Source organism: Lactuca saligna, chromosome 6 (assembly GCF_052625555.1).
Source record: "Lactuca saligna cultivar CGN05327 chromosome 6, ASM5262555v1, whole genome shotgun sequence".
Taxonomy (NCBI): domain Eukaryota; kingdom Viridiplantae; phylum Streptophyta; class Magnoliopsida; order Asterales; family Asteraceae; genus Lactuca; species Lactuca saligna.
This window is the reverse complement of record NC_136422.1, coordinates 270,851-292,809: the sequence shown is the minus strand read 5'-3', so window position 1 is coordinate 292,809 and position 21,959 is coordinate 270,851. Positions and strand designations below refer to the sequence as shown.

The window sequence follows — 21,959 nt, the reverse complement described above, 5'->3', positions numbered from 1 at the left end:
CAAAGCATTGGGTATTAGAAATATGAACTTAAAGAAATTCAACAGGCATTGTTATTTCTGAAAGTTAAGCTGTTTCTGAATGCTTGTCAAAGCTAGTGGGAGCATAAGTGTTATGTTGATAATATTCATCATGATAGTGGGAGCACAAAAGTTGTGCTGGTATGATTATTAAGGGAAGTATTACAAGTTAGCAATATTAATTATAGAAAACAAGAGTCATACTTTGCAAAGTAGTTGCATATAAAGTTGTTTTTCTATAATTAAGGGAGAGAATATTATGCTTCATTTCAAATATAAAGGCTTAGGTTGTGGAATGTTAATATTTTTAGTCAAAGATACATAGTGTGTTCTTAAATTTCGATTATGATTACGGCACTCCTCTTCATAGTTCGAAATGTGAGAACGTAGCACACAAAATATTATGACAGAAGATTGATAAAGTATTAAATCTTCCTGTAAGACATTATGCATCGTGTCCCGTACGCTTTGGGTATAAGATCGAATTGCAAATGCTATAATATTTGACCATTCTAAAATTTTCCAAATGTCCAGCACATTTAGAGGGAAAAGGACAAGAATCGGTTTTGACTAAGATAATTAAACAACTATCAAAGGATGATCCAAAGCTTGCTGAGGATTGATCGCTTGTGAGTAGTTGGAAGTATGATATTGGATGGAGCGTATCGACATTATTATGAATAGATAAGATTCTATTAAGAATGAGTTGTGATATGGTAAGTATGGAAAGGTTTCCATATTGGGAGTTGCATATTGAGAATCAATGTCTATATTAGAAACTTTTATGCAAAAGGATGTTCAAAGGAATGTACTTTGAGTGAGAGACATCACATCTATGAAATTGTCTTGTAACAATTTCCGATAGAGAGCTTTGTAATATCATTGGCAATAGTCATTGTGACTTTAGTGCAGTAACATTACGAAAGGATCATCGCATAAAATGTTAGAATCTAACATATTCTATAAGTGGCCAGAATTTGATATTCTTTCACTTGTGAAAAGGATTAGGAGTTGTAAAATGAGTATGATTGGAAATGTGTTCATTTGATCTATTTCACAAAGTAAGAACCATAGGTAAACATTGTGTGCATGAGCATGGGACAAGTGTAATAATTCAAGTAAGAAGTTGATTACCCATATGGGATTAGTATTATTCTTGTGTTTCACTTTGCATGTTTTGACTTCCTGAATAATTTAATTGGTTAAGGACAGTCAAATTATTCAAACGGGCCACAGTCGTTCATATGTTGGAAGTAGATATGAAAGAAGATTGTCGTTAATTGGTGTGTGGATTGTCTAAAGAGTATTAGACGTAAGCAATTGTTTGCTGCAACGTTCATGAGCGCTTGTGAATATGATTTGAGCATTGGATTAAACCCACGCTCACTTGGATCACTTCATGGATTTCATCACGAGTGATTAGTGAGACGATAACATCTTATATTCTTGAAACCGAGATGTGTGAGTTGTATCTTACGAGTCGGTTGCACATTGATAACATGTAAACACACCAGTAACTTGGTATTATAAAACATATTATTGCGTGTGATTTGGTAAGTGCAAGCGAGCATTGAGTCAAAGTTTATCCGTTCCTTTTATCTAAAGTAGGATAAAAGCGATATCTGTGGGCCCCTCGATGATTTAGTGATGACACCTAAGCGCTTGGCCAAGCCGATACTAAATTGATGTGTTCAATTGTAGTCTGTTGTCAGTCGTCATAAATCTGAATTCAGGAAACAGCACATAGACAGAGAGAATGATTTAGATCCATGTCTCAGTCTATACGATAATATCTAGAATGGAGGAATATATGATCCCTTATCTAAAGGACACACATATATGATAAGATCAGAGTAGACAGCGGCTTGGAAAGCTACAATTACAGATCAGGATCTGAAGTCATATGCATAATAGTTATTAGACTTATCCAAGTGGGAGACTGTTGGATTAGTGTCTAAGTCCATAACTATTTTTGTATGTACTTGACCCGATGGTGCATGGTCCTTTTGGGTTGCCTTCATCAAAGCAACTTGATAGGATGAATTGGGGAGAGAAAGGATTAATTGTGATTTATTAATATATTATGAGAATAATATATTAAAGGAGAAATCAATTGTTTAATTAATATTAGTCAAGAAATAATAAGAATTAAGTTTGTGGCTAAAAGACATTAGTTAAACTTAAGGGATTAAAACTGTTAATTGTATGATAGTTGAATATTGGGCTAATGGACTCCATATGAGAGGAGTGGACGAATTCTATGGGGGAAACTCATTAGAAATCATCCAAGGCCTTTAAGAAAGGAGTCCATGGATTGCTTAGGGCCTAAGCATCCAAATTAGGGTTTCCTTGTTAGATAACCCTAATAGCCTTACTATTTAAGGACCCCTTGGGCACCAAAAAATGTGGGCAACTAAATCCTTAGGGTTTCTACACGTTTTTGGGTGTCTTCTCTCTCCTTATTCTTCATCCTCTTGCTCTTGGTGTTTGTGAGCCATTAGAGGAGTAACATTTGTGACTCTAAGCTTTCTAAAGTCAATACAAGAAGGATTTGAGATTGTTATTGCAACATAACAATCAAGGTAATATCTTAAACCTACTTCTTATGTTAATATGATTACTTGTATGCTAGAATTAGGGTTTTAAAGTCTTGGATGAATAGCATGTACAATAGACAAACCTAGATCCAAGCATTAGGGTTTGTATGAGCACATAGGATGTTCTTATGGCTAAAACCCATTAGTTACAAACCCATGGGTCATGGAAATGAAGAGTCATGACACATTAGGTTTTACATGGTGTAACCCTAGATGTGTCACATTATATAAGTAACACCTTCTCCACCAAAATCTGCTACACAAGAACATAAGAGGGCTAGGCCGATTTTACAAGTGTGTGCATTCTCTCAAAAGTCATTCCAAGGCATTTGGTGTTGTGTGAAGCATTTGAGGCATCACACTTGGGGTGCTAGGCTCACAAGGTTTCAAGGAATCAAAATCAACTACAAGGTATGTAATTCTAGCCATCCTTTAAGGATAAAAGTTCCTTATGTATGCTAGATAGGATTATGAACCTTGGAAACCATATTTTGCATGTATTTTAGACAAACATAGATCCAAGGTTTTTCTAGGGTTGCATGTACACTTAGGGGTGTTAGAATGCTCAAAACCCATCAGTGGTATTAGAGCCTAGGCTTGTTTGTGAATACTTGATGCAAAATAGTGTTGAAAGTCGATTTTTTGATGTCTACTCAGGGGACTCGACGAGTCCATGGGGAGGACTTGACGAGTCCAAGTGAAAATGCAACCAACTTGGCGAGTCAGTTCATGCACTCGACGAGTTGGACATGCAGAATGCAGAAATTCGATTTGTGCTGCTGGAAATGGACTAGAAACATTACCCTGAACTGTTTTGGTGTTATAAAACTTGTTTTAGATGGTGTAATGGTTGTTCTAATCCATTTACAATGGCTAATATCATTTTTTTCATGATTATATGTGTTCATATGTTCTTGAAACTTAAGTTTTTAATAGATCATAGGAATTACTTGTTTAAATGTTTAATTCATGATCTTTATGTGTTTTAATGGAGTCCATAACTTGTCCTCAAGTTATGGATCACTACTAGAAAATAGGCCTTTAATGACGCGCAATTTCTGACACGCACGGATTTACGATACGTAAAAGTGTGTGAGGTAAAAATAATGTCATTTCTTCAAAATTTTGAAGGATTTAGGTCGCGTTTTTTGCGTGCCCTGCAATTTGTGTTAGAATAAAAACACGGAGGGCGCTTAATATAAAATGTGCGTCATCTCAGCATGTCACTTTATAATTTTTTAACGCAACGCGCGTTTTTAATAGCCTTGGGGGGAAATGGAATCCCCAAAAATTAAAACAACCCCCCCCCCCCCCCCCCCCCCCCCCCCCCATTCGATCCAATCTCAGTCTCCCTTATTCCCTCTGCTGATGCCTCCACCTTCTACCGTTGAATTAGCAAGAAAGAAGCCCTATGGCCTTCGTCTTCACCCACCTCCAGCACCCCCAACCCTACTTCGATCATCCATCACAATTAAAGCTTTCTCTACAAGAGAACCTCCAACTACATCCTCCACATTAAGAAAAACCCTAATTGGCAGCCACATTTTGACGTCAGGTACCCTTGGGATGAAAGCCTAATTGGCGGCCACATTTCTACGGGGGTCCCCTAGGGCTTTTTCTGTTAGGTTCGATTGCTCATATTTAGTTCATACATCCCCTCTAACCTTAGCAACCTAAAACAGCCCTAATCTTTTGTTCGTTCGTCTTGGCGGCTAGAAAAGGAGTTGTTCAAGTCTTTGTATGAGGCTATCGGATTTTTGAGTCACCATCGAGGGAGGAGGAGGAAGAGGACCTCGGGAAAAACTTTTCTCTAGTCTAAGGTATCGATGCCTATTCTTTTCTTCTCCTTCTTTTATGTTTTCCCCGCGAAGCACCACCTAACACCATGGTCGGCAGCCTAGGCTTCTGGCGTTTTTCTCTGCCACCACCCATCACCATTAAGTGGTTATGGTTGTATGTGTGGGTGTTCTAATGTGTATGGTATTCAGATTCATATTCTAATTCATTAGCTTGTGTGTACATGATTTTTTTTCTTTTTGTCCACCACTGTGAACCACCATAAGACCACCACCAGTGACCTCCTGCCGCCGGTGTGTGACACCTCCTGCTACCATGGGTAGGTGGATCTGGATTATGTGTTCGTAATATCTTATGTGAACTTTTCAATGTTAAATTTAGGAGAATCATGTATGTCGTTAGTTTCTATTAATCGTATGTGTTGACTTCAAGATTTGTTTCTCCAGTGTTGTTTGTATGCACATATATATATATATATATATATATATATATATATATATATATATATATATATATATATATATATATATATATATTACGTGTGTGTGCCTGCCTCTAGATTTACAGTTCATTGAAGAATACATGTATGTAATGAAAATGTGTGAAATGCATTGTGGTGCTGGTGGCATAGTTATGGCCCTGTCATCCCAGCAACAAGTGGGTTGGGTTGTGTACATAGTTTGGTTATGGATGGGTATAAGCAAAAGTAAAGAAGTGACATAGTTTGTCCTTGTAATAAATACAGGCAGCCTTATAAAAAAATCTGTTGATGTTCATTTTATGGTATAATGAATCTGTAGTATCTCTTTCAGGGAGGTCGAAAAGGGAAGAAGAGAGCATCTTTGGTGAGATAGATTTCATGAGTACCATAATTACTCAAGATGATGGATACAGCATATCTAAAGGAAAAGGAGCTGAAACAAAAAGTAGTAGCAGTAATAGAAAGAAAATGAACCATAATATTAATATTAATAATAATAGTAATAAAGAAAAGATGAAAACATCATCATCATGTAATGTGCAAGGCAAAGATTGGTTCCTCTGAGCCAAGTTGTAGCATCGGTGGGCTTAAATCATCTCTAAAATCTTCAAGTAGGACAAATCAGTCTCTGAAATCTTCAAGCAGAAGCCTGTGCTGCAGAAGTTATTGCTTCAGGGGAATCTGATGCTCCTGATGTTGGTAAGTAAGTTTCAGATTTCCTTTTTTTTTGGTCTAATAACAAAACAAACATCCTAAAATTTTGCTTTTTATAAATACCATTACTACTCTTTCTTTGGATACCAGTTTCTGCAGCTGGAATTGTAATCCTGCCACCTCCTGCTGATGGGTATGGTGCAGAAACAGAAGTAGAAGCATCCCGATTGAAATGGCCCAAAAAACCGGTATCACAGAGTCCGACTTCTTCGATTCCTTCGAGGATTCTTTGTTTGATGCTCCGCCAGAGGAATTTATCCCAGATGTAACTACAATTTCAACATTCTTTTATAATTTACTTTAAGTGCAAGAAATATAACAACCTTCTTCTTCTTCCATCTATTTCTTTCTTTATTACACAGTTGAAGTTGTTTGTCCCATTGCTGAGATTTCTGATAACAAGTTGGTTGCTGTTGATGCTAAGTTTTATATATATATATATATATATATATATATATATATATATATATATATATATATATATCAAAAGTTGAGAATTAAAAAGAGTTAAGTATGTTGTGTTTAATTAAAGTGTTGTTGACTTGTTGTAGGATCTTTATCTCCTATTGGGGGCTCTGGTAGTTTCCTTGAAGGAGATGATAACAACATCAGACTAAATGTTGAAGCAATTCGCTCAGCACTGAATGAGATGGACCCACTACTACCACTGTGGACCCCACATTACCCGATGGAAATGGAAGTAAGTTTATTTAAGTCTCTCCTTTAAGATGTTCACATTACCCGATGGAAATGGAAGTAAGTTTATTTAAGTCTCTCATTTAAGATGTTAAATATTTTTGTTGCATATATTTAGGAAAATTAGTTTATGTTTTTAATTTTTAATTTGTGTGTGTGTGTGCAGAATATAGTCTGATTGGGCTAGTGAGCCACATAGGCAGCAACATACAGTGTGGGCATTATGTAGCCCACGTGTACAAAGAAGGAAGATAGGCTAATGTGTACAAAGTCCAAAAAATATTCTTTGGATTGATGAAATTGAAGAAGGAATGGAATCATTCATTCCCTTCTATACAAATTCCTAACTTTTTTTTCTTCTTTGTGTTATTATTATTCAGCTGACTATGGCAAGCATAAAGATGAATAGGCCTGAAACTGCTGAAAATGCAGTAAAAGTTGCTGAAAGAAGAATAGCAAGAGACAAATGGCCAAAATATTATGACACCAAAAGAGGAAGATTTATCGGGAAACAAGCACGCCTTTTTCAAACATGGTCAATTGTAGGATACATTGTTGCAAAACAACTACTTGCAAATCCAGATGCTGCAAATTCCATGATTATGTTTGACTCCTACAGATTCATGAAAAAATAGATATAGCCAAACCAAACCTACTTGATGAGTTTAACTTTGCAGGGAAAGCAGGGCAGTAAACACTGAATCACTTTGTGTCATTTCAGGGAAATTGGTATGTTTGACTCCTACATATTCATGTTTTGTCCTTATTTTGAGGTTTCATTTCGGTTTTCTTCCTCCTTACTCGCACTATGAGTTGAAGTCCTTTAAACCTTGTAAAATGATTACTTTGTGCTTACTCTTATATGTTTTTTTTATAAACTGTTATTAACAAATATAAATGTAAGGGTGAAATGGCCATTTTACATGGGTCTAACGGACTTCAACTCACGGGATGAGAGAGAGGCGCAAAACTGAAATAAGACGTTGAAATAGGGACCAAAAATGTAATAAAAAGATCCCTTTTTGGAGCTAAACCAAAGAAAATCTTTTTCTTTCTTTTTTAGATTCATTTTATTTCGAGATGTCTATTGTTGTCCAGTGCAGAAGGTAATCATTTACTTTTGGTTGATGTTTACGATTACAACATACAAATGTGCATATGTTTTAGGATTGAATAAAATGTATTGATTTTTTTTGGTAGCTTTGGAGACAAAGATTTGAATTTGAGGCTGGCTAATCCCCTTCATCTTCGGAATCTTCTAAAAGACCCTAGATTCTTGGACTCTCGAATAGTGTTGTTACATGCATCCTACCCTTTTTCAAGAGAAGCATCACATTTGGCATCCATATATCATCAGGTCAAAATTTTAAAATGAAAGGATAAATAAGTGAGATCCTAATTCTGATATCAAAATATGAGGTTATAAAAGAAGTGGCATCATCGATTTCAGGTTTACCTTGATTTTGGTTTGCAATTCCAAAGCTTAGTGTCCATGGCATGATATCAACAGTGAAAGAACTTTTAGAGTTAGCGCCAATAAAAAAGGTGATAATGAGATTTTTCTTACATTTAAAATATTTATTTCCGTTTCCATTTCTTTTTCTATTTCTTGTGTTTGTTTTAAGTCTATCTTTTTTAATACGTGTCATTTGATTAAACTCATTTTTTTATGTTGGAACAAAATGGTATATGCAAGTGATGTTCAACACCGATGGATGTGCATTTCCTGAAACGTTTTACTTAGGTTTGTGAAACCTGAACTATAATAGATTATTTATTTATTTATTTCAGCACATATATAACGAGGGTATTTTGGTCTTCTAATATAAATAAAAAACAGAACTGAATACCTCCCACCCTCCCATAGGAATAGTGAAATCCATCAAACATGTACTTTGAAGGATTTTGACACAATTGAATTATGTCCATCTGGCAACTAGAAACGCCATGGAATGGAATCTTGAATTCCAATTCCGCCGGATTTTGCGAATATAACAAGAGGAATTCAAAAGAGATGTTGGCATGACAGGTGCAAAGAGGGCACGAGAAGTTGTTTTCTCTATTCTACGCGATGCATGCAATGAGGGTGATCTCTCGATTCCTGAAGCTCTTGAAGCTGTTACTGATATCTTTTCTGAAAATTCAAAAAAATTCTACAAGATTGATAGTGATGCCACATCTAGGGTTCTTAGACATGTTTCTGACACCTTAAAAAAGTCCAATAATCAGGAGCTTAACTCTACACAACAAGAGATTGTTCTTGTTCATGTTTTATGGATAGATGCTTCCGGACAACACCGATGTCGTGTAGTGATTTTATATTTCCTACACTCACTTTTTTCACTATCTTGTGTCATTGTTACAATAATGTTTCCAAAATGTACTTACATTTCTATAATCAAAAGCAAAATGTACCTTTTGTTTTATCTATTATAATAGCATGCAGTTACATATTTTGCTACTGATATAGGCTTTGTACTTTATTTGTTTGATATTGCTATTATTGGTAAATAATTGTAACTACATTGCTATTTTGGATAATAATTATAAGTACATTGCTATTTATTATGTGTGAAGAAAATGATAATACATTGCTAGTTATATGGGTAAAGTAAAGTATATTGCCAAAGATTGTATATAAATTGAGGTCATTACTAGACAAGTAGATAGTAATAATACATGTTGTTAGATATATTTAAAGTATAGGGTTTCCTAGTACTTTTTTGATTTGTATCAGAGCCTCTGTTCATGAAACCTTAGCCAGAACCACAGCTGTCGCATCTGCTCCTGTTTCTTGTAATCTATGTGGTCGACGACTCCTATTCCGCGCCTGAAACCTAGTTACCACCATCACAAACTTCGAGGCCATTGCAGTTGATTACTTCTTTCATTATTTTTTTTAAATAATATGTTTTGCACCATTAAAATTAAATGTTGATTGCTAATAAATTTACAGGTGGAAAACCAATGTTGAACTTAAACAAGATTCTAAGGCCTGGGGGTGTTTTTATCTGGTCTGCTGCACCAGTCTATCGTGATGATGAAAGAGATAAAAAAGTTTGGGAATGTGTGTATACAAATTGCGCTAAACTTGTTTTTTTCATGTAGTTTCATTAATAAATTGTTATCCTAAATTTTTTCTTTTAAAATTCCTGCAGCCATGGTTGTTCTGACTGAATGTATTTGCTGGAAAGTAATGGCAAAAAGCTTCTTCCTGTTATGAATCACGTAAAGTAAAAAATCCACCTATATGTGATGAGGATGCACATGCAAAAACTTCATGGTAGATGACATCATTTTTCTACCATCATCATCATCATGATAATCATCATCTTCATTTTTATGTAGGTATACACCCCTTATGGCTATATTTCAAGAATCCCAACAACAACCACATGAATCCAATTACACCACTGCATAACCAAATAACTTGCATTAAAAAAAATCTCTTTCTTTCTTTTTTGTTTCTGCCATGTTACAAAGAACACCACTAGGCCTTAAAGCTTTTGCTAACATCTCAAAGAAAGGCCTTTCCACAAGCTCTTGAGTGGGACCCACAGGATCAAAAGAATCAACGATTATAGCATCGTACTTTCCTTCTGGTATGTTCCTTATAAACTCAACAACTATTGTAAATAATTATATAAAAATTAGATACCAAAGGGGCCAAATTTGCAGTTTACTCTAGTTATAAAAGTAGGTGCAAAATGGTCATTTTACAAAACCGAGTTACCGAAAAAAGACCTCAAAATAAGGACCAAAAATGAAGAAAATAAGATTCCTTTTTTGGTTTAATCTTTGTTATATTTCCTTCAGAACTGACATCATCTAATATGTTGAATAGGTGTCGTTTTCTGGTTCAACTCATCCTCCCAATTCATACTCACTAGATGATCTTCCAAAAACTGTGGTTCAATTACTTATCCAGGGTTCAAATGTCATGTCAATGGACTTCCATCCTCAACACCAAACTATTCCCTTAGGTTGGTCCTCAATCTATTTGCTTCAATTCCTAACAATTTCTCAAATTGATTTAATCTTTTGTATCCTCCTTCCTTTAAAAAAAGAGGTAATGAGATTGTTCATGGCTTTCAGCTGGAACAAATGTGGGTGAAATAAGCATTTGGGAGATTGGAACTCGAGAAAGAATGGTGCATAAACCCTTCAAGGTTTGGGATTTATCTGCTTGTTCAATGCCTTTTCAGGTAAGCTTCTATTACTTATTCTATCATTTTTAACTATTTTGTAAACTGGCTTAACTTTAACATGAATTATCATCAAATTCATGTCTAGACAACTTTGGTAAAGGATGCAGCAGTATCTGTTAACCGTTGCATATGGGGACTAGATAGATCAATACTTATTATAATTTATAAAATTTCTAAATTAACTTTTAATAATCTTGTGTGAGTGTATTAATTTTTTAATTCCTACCATAGATGTGGCCTTTTCCAAGCACATTGTTCAAATATATACATCAATACTTGGTATAATTTATAAAATTTCTAAATTCCCAACTTTTTTTATGAAAACATCAATCTTGCAGAGCAAGCAGGACTGTAGATACAGAATCGTTGTGTAATTGTAGAAAATTTGTTATCCTAGAGTTCCATTGATAGTGTCAAATTGTTCTTGCATATGCTACAACTTAAATGGGATCTTACTTAACTTACCAATGTTTTCCCTTAACTTACCAATGTTTTTATATTTATGATAGAAATGTCCTTTAAAATGTTGGCGAGGTGGGTTATGCCTTTCAAGATCTATTGGAGATAGAGATGTTGGGGAGTTCATTATTCCAGTCCCTCATGTCAAACAAGTGAAGGTTAGTTTAGTAATTAAACTCAATTTATTCCTCATTTTATTAACAACTTTTATTTATTCATGATCTTCAGCTATCTTCTGCTGGTGGGCTGCTTGTAATTTCAAGTGATGGAGTCTGGGATGCTCTTTCCACTGAATTAGCTCTTGAATGCAGTCCCGGATTGGCTCCGGAATCAGCAGCAACACAAATTGTCAAAGTACGGAAACAAAAAAATGTCAAATTTGTAATAAAATATTATGCAATAGATTCTATTTTTTGTATATGATATTTTGTATGACATTAAATTTTATGAAATGAATTATATTTTTTGTATATGATATTTTATTTTCTATTATGAGGCATTAAATGCAAATTTAATTTGAAAATTAGTAAATCTATAAAAAAAATATATTATTTTAAACATTTAAAATTATGATACGTAAAAATGTGTGTCATCTTCATTTATGACATGGCCTTTCTTGACAGGGGCTTTCTTGATACGCATTGCGTGTCATTAACACGCGTGTCGTAAGGTTACGACACGCGAATGCGTGTCGTCTTCCTTTATGATAGGGCCTTCCTTGGTACGCATTGTGTGCCGTAAACGCGTCTCATAACTGCGCGTCGTAAATGAGCATCGTAAATGCGCGTCGTCTTTCTTTATGACAGGGCCTTCCTTGATGCGCCATTTGCGTGTCGTTTGAGCCTTTTACGACGCGCAATGAGCGTCGTAAAAGGCTGTTTTTCTAGTAGTGGATAACCAAAAGTCTCTTTGTGTTAAAAGCTATTAAAAGAACACATAAGTTATAAAATGAAGAGTCTTCATTTTAATGACTAATAAGTTATGAATGTGAAAGGTTTTGTAAAGTTACAAAACTTGCCTTCAAGTTTTGGAACATGTAAAGTCACTTAATAAACTTTAGTTCCAACCCTTAGATTTTTACAAGTTAAAAATAAACCCATATACTTTATAATATTATAAGTTTATATATATATATATATATATATATATATATATATATATATATATATGTATAAGATCAAGTCGTCTTACCGCTAGTATGCCTCATTCACGAAGTCGGTCTATAAGGGGGGTATAAGGTTGTTGCCTATAAAATGGCAACTTAATGGGTGTCCACTCTCACCCACCGCTTCCTTGATCGGTGGAGGGTCATTAGCCGAATGGGTAGGACAAGGACTTATAAACTTTCATTAAAAGTATAATGAATATTATAAAGTAACTAAATGTTTTATTAAATTCCCAATCTTAGTTACTTTAGGAAAAATGTGAATAAGGTGCTAATCCATGAAATTACACTTTACACTTTATTTAAGTCGTTGGTGGAGCGTGTGTGGTTAACCGGCACACTAACTTGGACTTAACAACGGAGGTAAAGGGTGACTTAAGGTTTATCATAGTATCGGCAGAGCGTGTGTGGTTAACTGGCACATCGATTGAGTGATGAATTTTAAGGGTACCAAGTGATTTGCATGGTTACTTCACACCTCGTTTTGTGATCCTCGGTATCCCAGTCACAAAACTTGGAGGGCACACTCGAGATTGAAATATGTCTTTGAAAAGTTCATTGAATCTCAAAAGAATCTAAGAATTTCTAAGAACCAATTAAAAACCTAATATTTATATTTCGTTTTTCATGGTGGAAATTGATGACTCGTCATTCACCTACCTTTCAAATATGTTATAGCTTGAATTACGACATACCTCTTCTAAGTTATAATATCTTGTGATTGGATCTTAGCCTTAATATTACATTATAGTGTTTTATTAAGCACTCTCTTAATATCTAAACTAATCTTGTCCTCTTCTTTCAGATGTCTTCAAACAATGCTGCTTCTGGCTCTAATCCTAATGGCTCCTTTACCCTTATGAACTTGTGTGGGAAAGTCACATTTGATGGATCCAACTTCAATGAATGGATCAAAAACATTAGGATGTTTACCCGCTACGAGGACAAAGAATATGTCCTCGATAAGGAGCTTAAGGAGATTGATGAGACCACTGCAACTCCCTAGGAGATCGCTGACTTCCGGGCACATGAAAGGGATGCTACCAAAATGGCATGCATCATGCTGGCCACCATGACAACAGAACTCCAAAAGTCCTATGAGGACTTCTACTCTTTTGAAATGCACCAAGATTTGATGGAAAAATACCATCAAAGTGCACGACAAGAGAGGTATGAAATCATCTACTCCATGATAACAACCACGATGAAGGACGGAGACTACGTCACGAGCCACATGCAGAAAATGCAAAGGTATGTGGATCGTTTGTTGAAGCTTAATGTGAACTTCCCTGAGGAACTTGCAATAGATATCATTTTGCACTCCTTACCATCGTGCTATGATCAATTCCGCATGACATACCACATGAATAAGGAAGAAGTCACACTCAGCAAACTTCAGGGACTCCTCAAGACCGCAGAAACAGGTCTTAAAGGTAAGTCGGTTCTTAACACTCCTACTCCTACTCGAAACTCCGCCCCTGTCTTGGCAATCGAGAAAGGTAGAGGGAAGAAGAGGAAGAGCTCTTCGAAGGGTACCAAGGCTAGGACCCTTGATGGCTCTTCTTCAAGTAGAACCAAGAAAGGTTTCGTCACTCCTTCTTCTGACCCAAAAGAGGTTAAATGCTTCTATTTCCATGAAAAGTCGCATTGGAAGCGGAACTGCCCAAAGTACCAGCAAGATGTGAAGCATGGGAAAGTTAAACCCAATCATGCAGGTATTTACACTATCTTATCTAATAACTCACCATATTCTAACTCTTGGGTCCTTGATACCGGTTGCGGAATTCATATTTGTTTTGATTTGCAGGGACTAAGAAGAAGTGAGAATGCGGAGCATGGAAGAATAAACTTAATCATGGGGAATAAGAAAGCTTTACCTGTCACCAATATTGGAGTTTATACTTTATTGCTAAGTAGTGGGTTTAATTTAGATTTGAATAAATGTTGTTACTCGCTAGAAATGGCAAGAAATATTATTTCCTTTCATGCATTGTATAAACAAGGTTTCACCTTTTCATTTGATCATGAAGTTGGTTCGATTAATGCTTTCTTTAATAATGTTCTTTATTTTAAAGCATTACCTTGTGATGGTGTGTATGAAACTGTATTTGTGGTTGATAACTTAGGAAATAATGTATTTTTTATTGATTATGTTAATGATAATAACTTGGATAAAGCATCATTATGGCATTTTCGTCTTGGACATATAAGCAAGAAACACATAGGCCAACTCCAAAAGGATGGAATCTTGGAGTCATTTGACCTAAAGTCAGATGATAGTTGCGAATCATGCTTACTTGAAAAAATGACAAAGTCACCCTTCACTGGTACTTGTGAGAGGGGTGAAGGTTTGTTGGATCTTGTACACACAAATGTGTGTGGACCCTTCAAACATGCCACAAGGGATGCTAATCGTTATTATTTGACTTTCACTGATGATTACAGTAGATATGGATATGTCTACGTAATCAAGCATAAGTCAGAGACTTTTGAAAGGTTTTAAGAATTTAAACAGGAAGTCGAGAATCAATTGGGCAGGAACATTAAGATGCTTCGATCCGATCGAGGTGGTGAGTATCTTAGTTTAGATTTCCTTGACTATCTACGGGAATATGGGATTGTCTCACAATCGACACCTCCCAGGACACCGCAGTTGAATGGTGTGGATGAGAGGCGTAATCGAACCTTGTTGGATATGGTTCGTTCCATGATGAGTCGAGCTTTGCTACCAATCTCATTTAGGGGGTATGCCTTAGAGACTGCCGCCCCTATCCTTAATCAAGTCCCTAGAAAGCAAGTTGTCAAAACTCCTCATGAGATATGGACTGGTAAAGTACCCAAACTATACCACATCAAGATTTGGGGTTGCGAGGCTTTTGTGAGACGCGAGACTCCTGATAAGCTCAAACCTCGAAGTGAGAGGTGTATTTTCATCGGCTACCCACATAAATCCTTTGGTTACTTCTTCTACAGACCTAGTGAAAATATGGTCTTTGTAGCTAGGAGGGCTGTCTTGAGAGAGAGAGAGAGAGAGAGAGAGAGAGTTCATAAGCCAAGGAAACAGTGGGAGGCAAGTTGACCTTGAAGAAATTCAAGAGTCAAGTGGTGAAGGAACTTCAAACCCTAGCACTCAACCTGAGGAGGAAACTCCTGTTGAGCCAATTGACAAGTCTATACCTCTGAGGAGTTCCATGAGAGTTAGTAATGCACCTGAACATTACTATGGTTTCCATATTACTGCGGAAGGTGAGACACTTATCAGTGATGAGACATTGGTAAGTTTGGATGAACCTAACAGTTATGCGGAAACCATGGCAAGCCCTGAGTTAGCCAAGTGGAAAGAGGCAATGGACAGCGAGATATAGTCTATGTATGACAATCAAGTTTGGAACTTGGTTGAGAATGTACCAGGTCGTAATACTGTAGGGTGCAAATGGATTTTCAAGAAGAAGACCGACATGGATGGTAATGTACACACTTATAAGGCACGACTGGTTGCAAAGGGTTTCTCTCAAACTTCGGGAGTTGATTATGATGAGACCTTTTCTCTAGTAGCCAAGATTAAGTGTACTAGGGTTACGTTAGCCATAGCTGCATTTCATGACTATGAAATATGGCAAATGGATGTAAAAACCGCTTTCCTTAATGGAAAGTTGGCTGAGGATGTTTACATGAGTCAGCCAGAGGGTTTTGTCAATACAGAGCACCCTAATAGAGTGTGCAAGCTTGAGAAATCCATTTATGGATTAAAGCAAGCACCTCGCAGATGGAATCTTTGCTTAGATGAGAAAGTCAAAGAGTTTGGCTTTTCTAGGAGTGAAGTTGAATCTTGTGTCTATGTCAAGGCTAGTGGGAGTATAGTTAGCTTTTTGGCATTGTATGTGGATTACATACTACTCATAGGAAATGACATCCCAACATTGCAGGAAGTTATGTCCTGGCTTGGGAAGTGTTTCTCTATGAAGGACCTAAGAGAAGCTGCCTATATTCTAGGGATAAGGATCTTGAGAGACCGGAGTAAAAGACTAATTGGACTTAGTCAGAGTACCTACTTGGATAAGGTGCTGAAGAGGTTCAGCATGCAGGACTCCAAGAAAGGAGAGTTACCCATCCAGAGTAACGCCAGATTGAGTAAGACACAAAGCCCGAGTACTGAGGCTGAGATAGCATAAATGAGTCGAGTACCTTATGCTTCAGCTGTAGGATCGATCATGTATGCTATGACGTGTACTCGACCTGATGTAGCCTTTTTTTTAAGCATGGTTAGTAGGTATCAGGGGAACCCTGACAAGGCACACTGGACTGCGGTAAAGAATATCCTCAAATACCTACGGAGGACCAAGGATTGGGTCCTTACCCTCGATGGGAGTGATGACTTGAGAGTTGTAGGGTATAGTGATGCTAGCTTTCAGACTGATAGGGATAATTTCTGCTCTCAGTCAGGTTGGGTCTTTACCTTAAACAGAGGAGCAATTTCTTAGAAGAGTTCCAAGCAAGAAACAATGGCTTATTCAACTTGCGAATCAGAGTATATAGCAGCAAGCGAGGTAGCAAAGGAGGCGATATGGCTGAAGAACTTCATTGGAGACCTTTGAGTTGTACCAGCTATAAAGGAGCCAATGGAAATTTTCTATGATAGTGAAAGTGCAGTTGCCTTAGCCAAGGAACCAAGGGATCACGGGAGATCCAGACACATCGACAGAAAATACCATTTCATCAAACATCGAATAGAAGAAGGACTCCTCGTGGCAAAGAGGGTGTCATCGGATGAGAATCCAACAGATCCTCTCACGAAGGGACTGACTCAGGTTAAGCATCTCCAGCATGCTCGAAGCATAGGGCTGAAGGATGATATAAGTTTTAGTACTTAGATAATTTTGAAATTTGTAAAGTGTAATTGACATTTGATGATGAATAAAAGTTGTGTTTATTTATGAGTAAAGTGTTGCTATCTCTTGTCAATCGTTTACTATATTTCTTTTGCATGTTTTGACTTCCAGAATAATTATGTTTGGTATATCATATTATTCGAACCTCCATAGTCGATCATATGTCGGAAGTAGGTATGAATCAAGACTGTCATGATTGGTTGCAGAGGTCTAAGTTGTTTGACATGGCTACAACACTCATGAGTGCTCATAAGTTCTAAGCATTGGACTCAACCCACGCTCACTGGTATCACTTCATGGAATTTATCTCGAGTGATCGTGAGACGGTAATATCATATAAGTCTTCAAACCTAGAGATATGATTTGTTGCCTATGAGTTGGTTATGCATTGATTGTACGAAAATGCATTGGTAACTCGATGTTATAAAACGTGCTTTTGTGTATAATTCAATAAGTAGTAGAGAAAACATATGAGTCGAAGTTTATCTGTTCCTTCTTGGATTAGAAGCCGATATCTAGGCCCCTCGATGATTTTGTTTTGACCTATGTACCGGGCCCGGTCAGAACAAATTGGGAAACAAACTGCTGGACAATAAGTAAGACATTGTTCCATGTATTTGTCCGGCTAATATCTAGAAGAGAGGATTATATGATCACGTATCTTAAATGGCATATCATCATCTTCTCAATTCCGAGAGACCTTGAAAGAGCTACGATTGCTGATTGGTTCCTGAATTCATACTTGAACTTATAGTTATTAGACTTATCCAAGTGGGAGACTGTTGGATAAGGTGTCTAAGTCCATAACTATTTCTGGTATGTACTTCACCCGACCCGGCATGGTCCATTTGGGTTGCATGGCATCATGCATTTGGATAGACTAAATGAGAGAAATAACACTTGTGGTTTATTAATATATTATAAGTTCTAATATATTAATAGTATTATTTAATTAGTATTGATCAAGAATTAATTTGGAATTAATTAAGTGATCAAAAGATAACTAATTAAATATGTGGGTTGATTATGTAAATCATATATAACTTGTATAGTGGGCTAAAAGGCTCCATGGATTATCAAGTTGGGTTAAACCCATATGATGCTCCATGGATGCCCCATGGGAGTTACAAACCCATGGGTCATGGAAATGAAGTGTCATGACACATTAGGGTTTACATGGTGTAACCCTAGATGTGTCACACTATATAAGTAACACCTTCTCCACCAAAATTGGCTACACGATAACATAAGAGGGCTAGTCCGATTTTACAAGTGTGTGCGTTCTCTCAAAAGTCATTCCAAGGAATTTGGTGTTGTGTGAAGCATTTGAGGCATCGCACTTGGGGTGCTAGGCTCACAAGGTTTCAAGGAATCAAAATCAACTACAAGGTATATAATTCTAGCCATCCTTTTAGGATAAAAGTTCCCCATGTATGCTAGATAGGATTATGAACCTTGGAAACCATATTTTGCATGTATTTTAGACAAACATAGATCCAAGGTTTTTCTAGGGTTGCATGTACACTTAGGGGTGTTAGAATGCTCAAAACCCATTAGAAATTTGCGACTGTCAATATCATTGATATTTAGGATGTAATAAGTTTGGGAAAATTGACCTTGGAGTAGGTCTTACATCATATCTGAAGTAGAAAAGTTTTGACAGCATAAAGGCCTAACTAAAAGTACTTACAGCACAAGGATAGTTACTTAGAAAAGTGCTACTTGGAGCATAGATAGGAAGTCGATTCCTTATACCAGGGAAAAAAGGGTAGAATATCTCGTACTGGTGATGGTTATCCCTTGGGTGAACCCTTAGTTCATCCAGCTGACGCTCCACATCAAGCAGGTGCCTTTCGTACACGCTTTGGCGTACTCGGAGCTCTATGACGTCAGCTCGAGTTTCAGCTAGCTCTTGTTGTAGGGACTCGTGGTCTCCCCTAGATCTCTCACGAGCATCCTCCAGTTGAATGGTGCGGATGGTATGCATTCTCACATTGGCGTTAACCTCCGTGATTCGATGGAGATCTGTCTTGCCCTGAATTTTGTTTCGGGCAACTCTGTGGACCAGGATTGGCAAGACTCTGTCTGCTGAGCCTCCTTTGCTCAGGTCATAAAAGCTTCGGTCTCCATTGAATGGCATGGGCTGATTATGCTCTTGGCTCCATGTTTCCATGCTTTCCACCCATGAAGGCGTCGGACCTTGAAAAGTCGGACAAGGGTTAGGATTTGGGACAGGAGCCACCGGGGGTAGGTTATTGACCTCAGGCTCGGATTCTGAACCATCAGAATAGCCTTCAGCCTGGTGATCATCCAAAGGGATTGGGTGATCATCCTCTATCTCTGCTTCAGACCATCCTCCATTACCTTGGTTATGGAAGTATGAGTTGTCGTGGGGATGGAATCCAACCATGTTATCTTCGCGATAAATGGGGATAAAGAAATAATTAATCAATGTACTAATTGGATACTTATAAGATGATCTTTATCAGTTACCTCAATACTTTTATAGCGCATACCAGTTATATGTAATAAAAACATGATAGACCTTCGAATAAGTGACCCTAACTCCAAACCCACAAGGAGCAGGGAGTAAAGCAAAGGTCACAGATTCTAAGTCTATGCCATCCTAGTGACATATAACCTTAGCATATCCACTTAGCAACTATTGACCTAGTAATGAAATCCTTTAGTTCTCATGTAAGTAATTATGGTAACACAAAATACTCCTATAGTATTTTAGGTTTATGTTTTGTTCTAATGTTTTCATTGTAGTAGTATTGGTAAGTTTTTAGACTTGTTGCCACATCACAACCATTCTCGGGCATATGCTAATCACTTCTCGGTCCAATATAGTTGATCAGGCTATGTCACTCCTAGAACTGACCATACATCCCCGAGTCTACTTGTGATGTTCAAAAATCGTAATACTTTTGTTCTGTCCTAGTGACACTGATTTTATTATGAATGCAGGTATGTATACTTGGTTGAATTTTTTAGTATTTAAAAGTATAAACTCTTGATCAGAGTATTTTTAATCCCGCTGTGTTTATAGTTTGTATATCTTTTATGGGTTGATACACTCGATTCACTATAAACAACAGTCTGATACCAATCTGTCACACCCCCAAACCAAAACGGCGGAATCGTTTCAGGGCGGATGACTTCATGTAGTATCGTAACAGTTGAATACATAGTAAAGAAAGTAAAACAACCATCATATATATAATTTAAAAGTTACATTGTTGAATGATACTTGTTTCAAAACAAATTACAATATGATGACAAAATGAGTTTTAAACCGACGCCTTAGCGTCACTTCTCCAAAAGCTGAAGTTTACCTGTATTACTGAATCCCTGAGAAATACAAGTAGATTTGAAAGAGTAGATCAACATTTAAGCTGGTGAGTTCATAAGTATTTGATGTCAATGTTTGTATAAATTTGAATGAAATTGTTTGTAGATGATTGAAAACTCCTAGAAAATCCCATATTTCCTACTAGTATAAAAGTGGTCTTCTACCAAGACCCAACTTTTTTGAATGTTTGCTTCTAGAAATCCTATATTTTTCCATAAGTGTGTGGTAGTTTAAAAGTTCCAAGACTGTAATGCAATAGTGTTTTTCATGCCTAGAATAGTAGATTTATGTATGTATAAAATCACCAAGGCATTTGATAACCCCGTAAATCAATGTGATTTTAATACTCCATGTGAGTTTTATAACCATGTTGTTGACCCAGATTGCCTGTAACAATGTTCTTCAGGAGTTGGAATGTTATGACGTTTGTCACCCCAGACTTGTCGGTCTAACTGTAGCTAACAGTTTAGGTGCGGTATTGTCAATCCCGTATAGATCTATACACAAGTATCACGCTCTCCCTACAAGAGATTATAGTATATAATACAAGACTTTAACCGCATACTTGAAAGTACATGAAGTTGAATGTCTCACAAAACTTAGTATCAAATAGATTTACGTATGAAAAGTCCATTCGTTCTTGTATATGAAAGTATTTCCTTGATATAGTACTTATAGTATGTAAAGTCTCATGAATATCTAGTAAACTATACCTATTATAATTTTTCCAAAACTGTGATTCGTTCGTATGATAAACCCTAGTGTAGTGTCGACTTTGTATGTAAAGTATAACATTTGTAATAAAACTATTGAACATTTATATAATCAAAATATAAATAAAGTGTTTGATATTTATATAACAACATGTTTCATTCCAAAAAGACAAGTGTTATCGTGATATGTTGTATGAGAACGTTTTCGTACGATAGTTATAAATCACATATGATTTATTATATAACAAAAGTATAGCAAAAGATTGATGTTTTTCACACGAGGATAACCGTGTGTGTACTTGTATCCCCCCCCCCCTAAAAGTGTATAGAAGCATTTACAAAATATTTGAAAACGTAGTTATAGGGGTATGAACTCACTTCATAGATTGAAGAAGGTGAGACGATAACCGAGCAGAACTTCACCTTGAGAAAGTTGATTTCTCGAGAATCTCGGGAGTGTAAAAGCTTCCTTTGGAACTTTGATGTGAAGACCGGGGATTCGGGATGGCTTCGAGGGTTTAAATGCAGAGCTTCGGCACGAGAAAGAAGAGAATTTAGCAATGAAACCCGGAACCCTTTGAGCTCTATTTATAGCCCAATTTTTGGGTCCCACATCGTGGCAAAAGGGTTGCCCACATTGTGGAGTTGATCCTATCCCCTTCCATGGATGAGATGTCTGCTGCCAAGCCTGAAAACCCATCATTCATGGACCCACGTCGTGACCATCTGTGCCACGTCGTGGCCAGCCTGACAGCCTTAGATTTTGTGTCTCAAACTTGTAAAATCCATAATTTCCACGTACAAGCTCCGTTTTCAACATTCTATATATGCACGCGTAGGTGAGAATATGCTCTACAACTCTCGTTT

General features: G+C 36.8%; 1 protein-coding gene across 8 annotated transcripts; it reads left to right on the top strand.

Moving 5' to 3' along the window:
• The first annotated feature begins 3,950 nt into the window (after positions 1-3,950).
• LOC145000755 (putative protein phosphatase 2C 40) lies at positions 3,951-11,440 on the top strand. 8 transcript variants are annotated; one of them, XR_013661342.1, is made up of 18 exons: positions 3,951-4,435; positions 5,225-5,592; positions 5,698-5,872; positions 5,970-6,009; positions 6,159-6,307; positions 6,470-7,032; positions 7,367-7,409; positions 7,504-7,660; positions 7,754-7,848; positions 8,000-8,047; positions 8,144-9,176; positions 9,260-9,370; positions 9,462-9,586; positions 9,652-9,905; positions 10,148-10,286; positions 10,399-10,508; positions 11,021-11,128; positions 11,199-11,440. XR_013661342.1 is itself a non-coding variant. In XM_078960026.1 (16 exons), exons 13-16 carry the CDS (start codon positions 10,244-10,246, stop codon positions 11,391-11,393), a joined length of 456 nt encoding a protein of 151 aa, XP_078816152.1. In that variant the 5' UTR covers positions 3,951-4,435; positions 5,225-5,592; positions 5,698-5,872; positions 6,159-6,363; positions 6,470-7,032; positions 7,367-7,409; positions 7,504-7,660; positions 7,754-7,848; positions 8,000-8,047; positions 9,260-9,370; positions 9,462-9,586; positions 9,652-9,905; positions 10,148-10,243; the 3' UTR covers positions 11,394-11,440. The 8 variants fall into 8 exon arrangements, 4 of the variants coding, with proteins under 4 accessions (XP_078816152.1, XP_078816151.1, XP_078816153.1 ...); XR_013661345.1 differs by lacking the exon at positions 5,970-6,009 and having other exon boundaries at positions 6,159-6,363; positions 9,787-9,905; XR_013661344.1 differs by lacking the exon at positions 5,970-6,009 and having other exon boundaries at positions 6,159-6,363; positions 9,462-9,647; positions 9,787-9,905.
• The last annotated feature ends 10,519 nt before the right edge of the window (positions 11,441-21,959 follow it).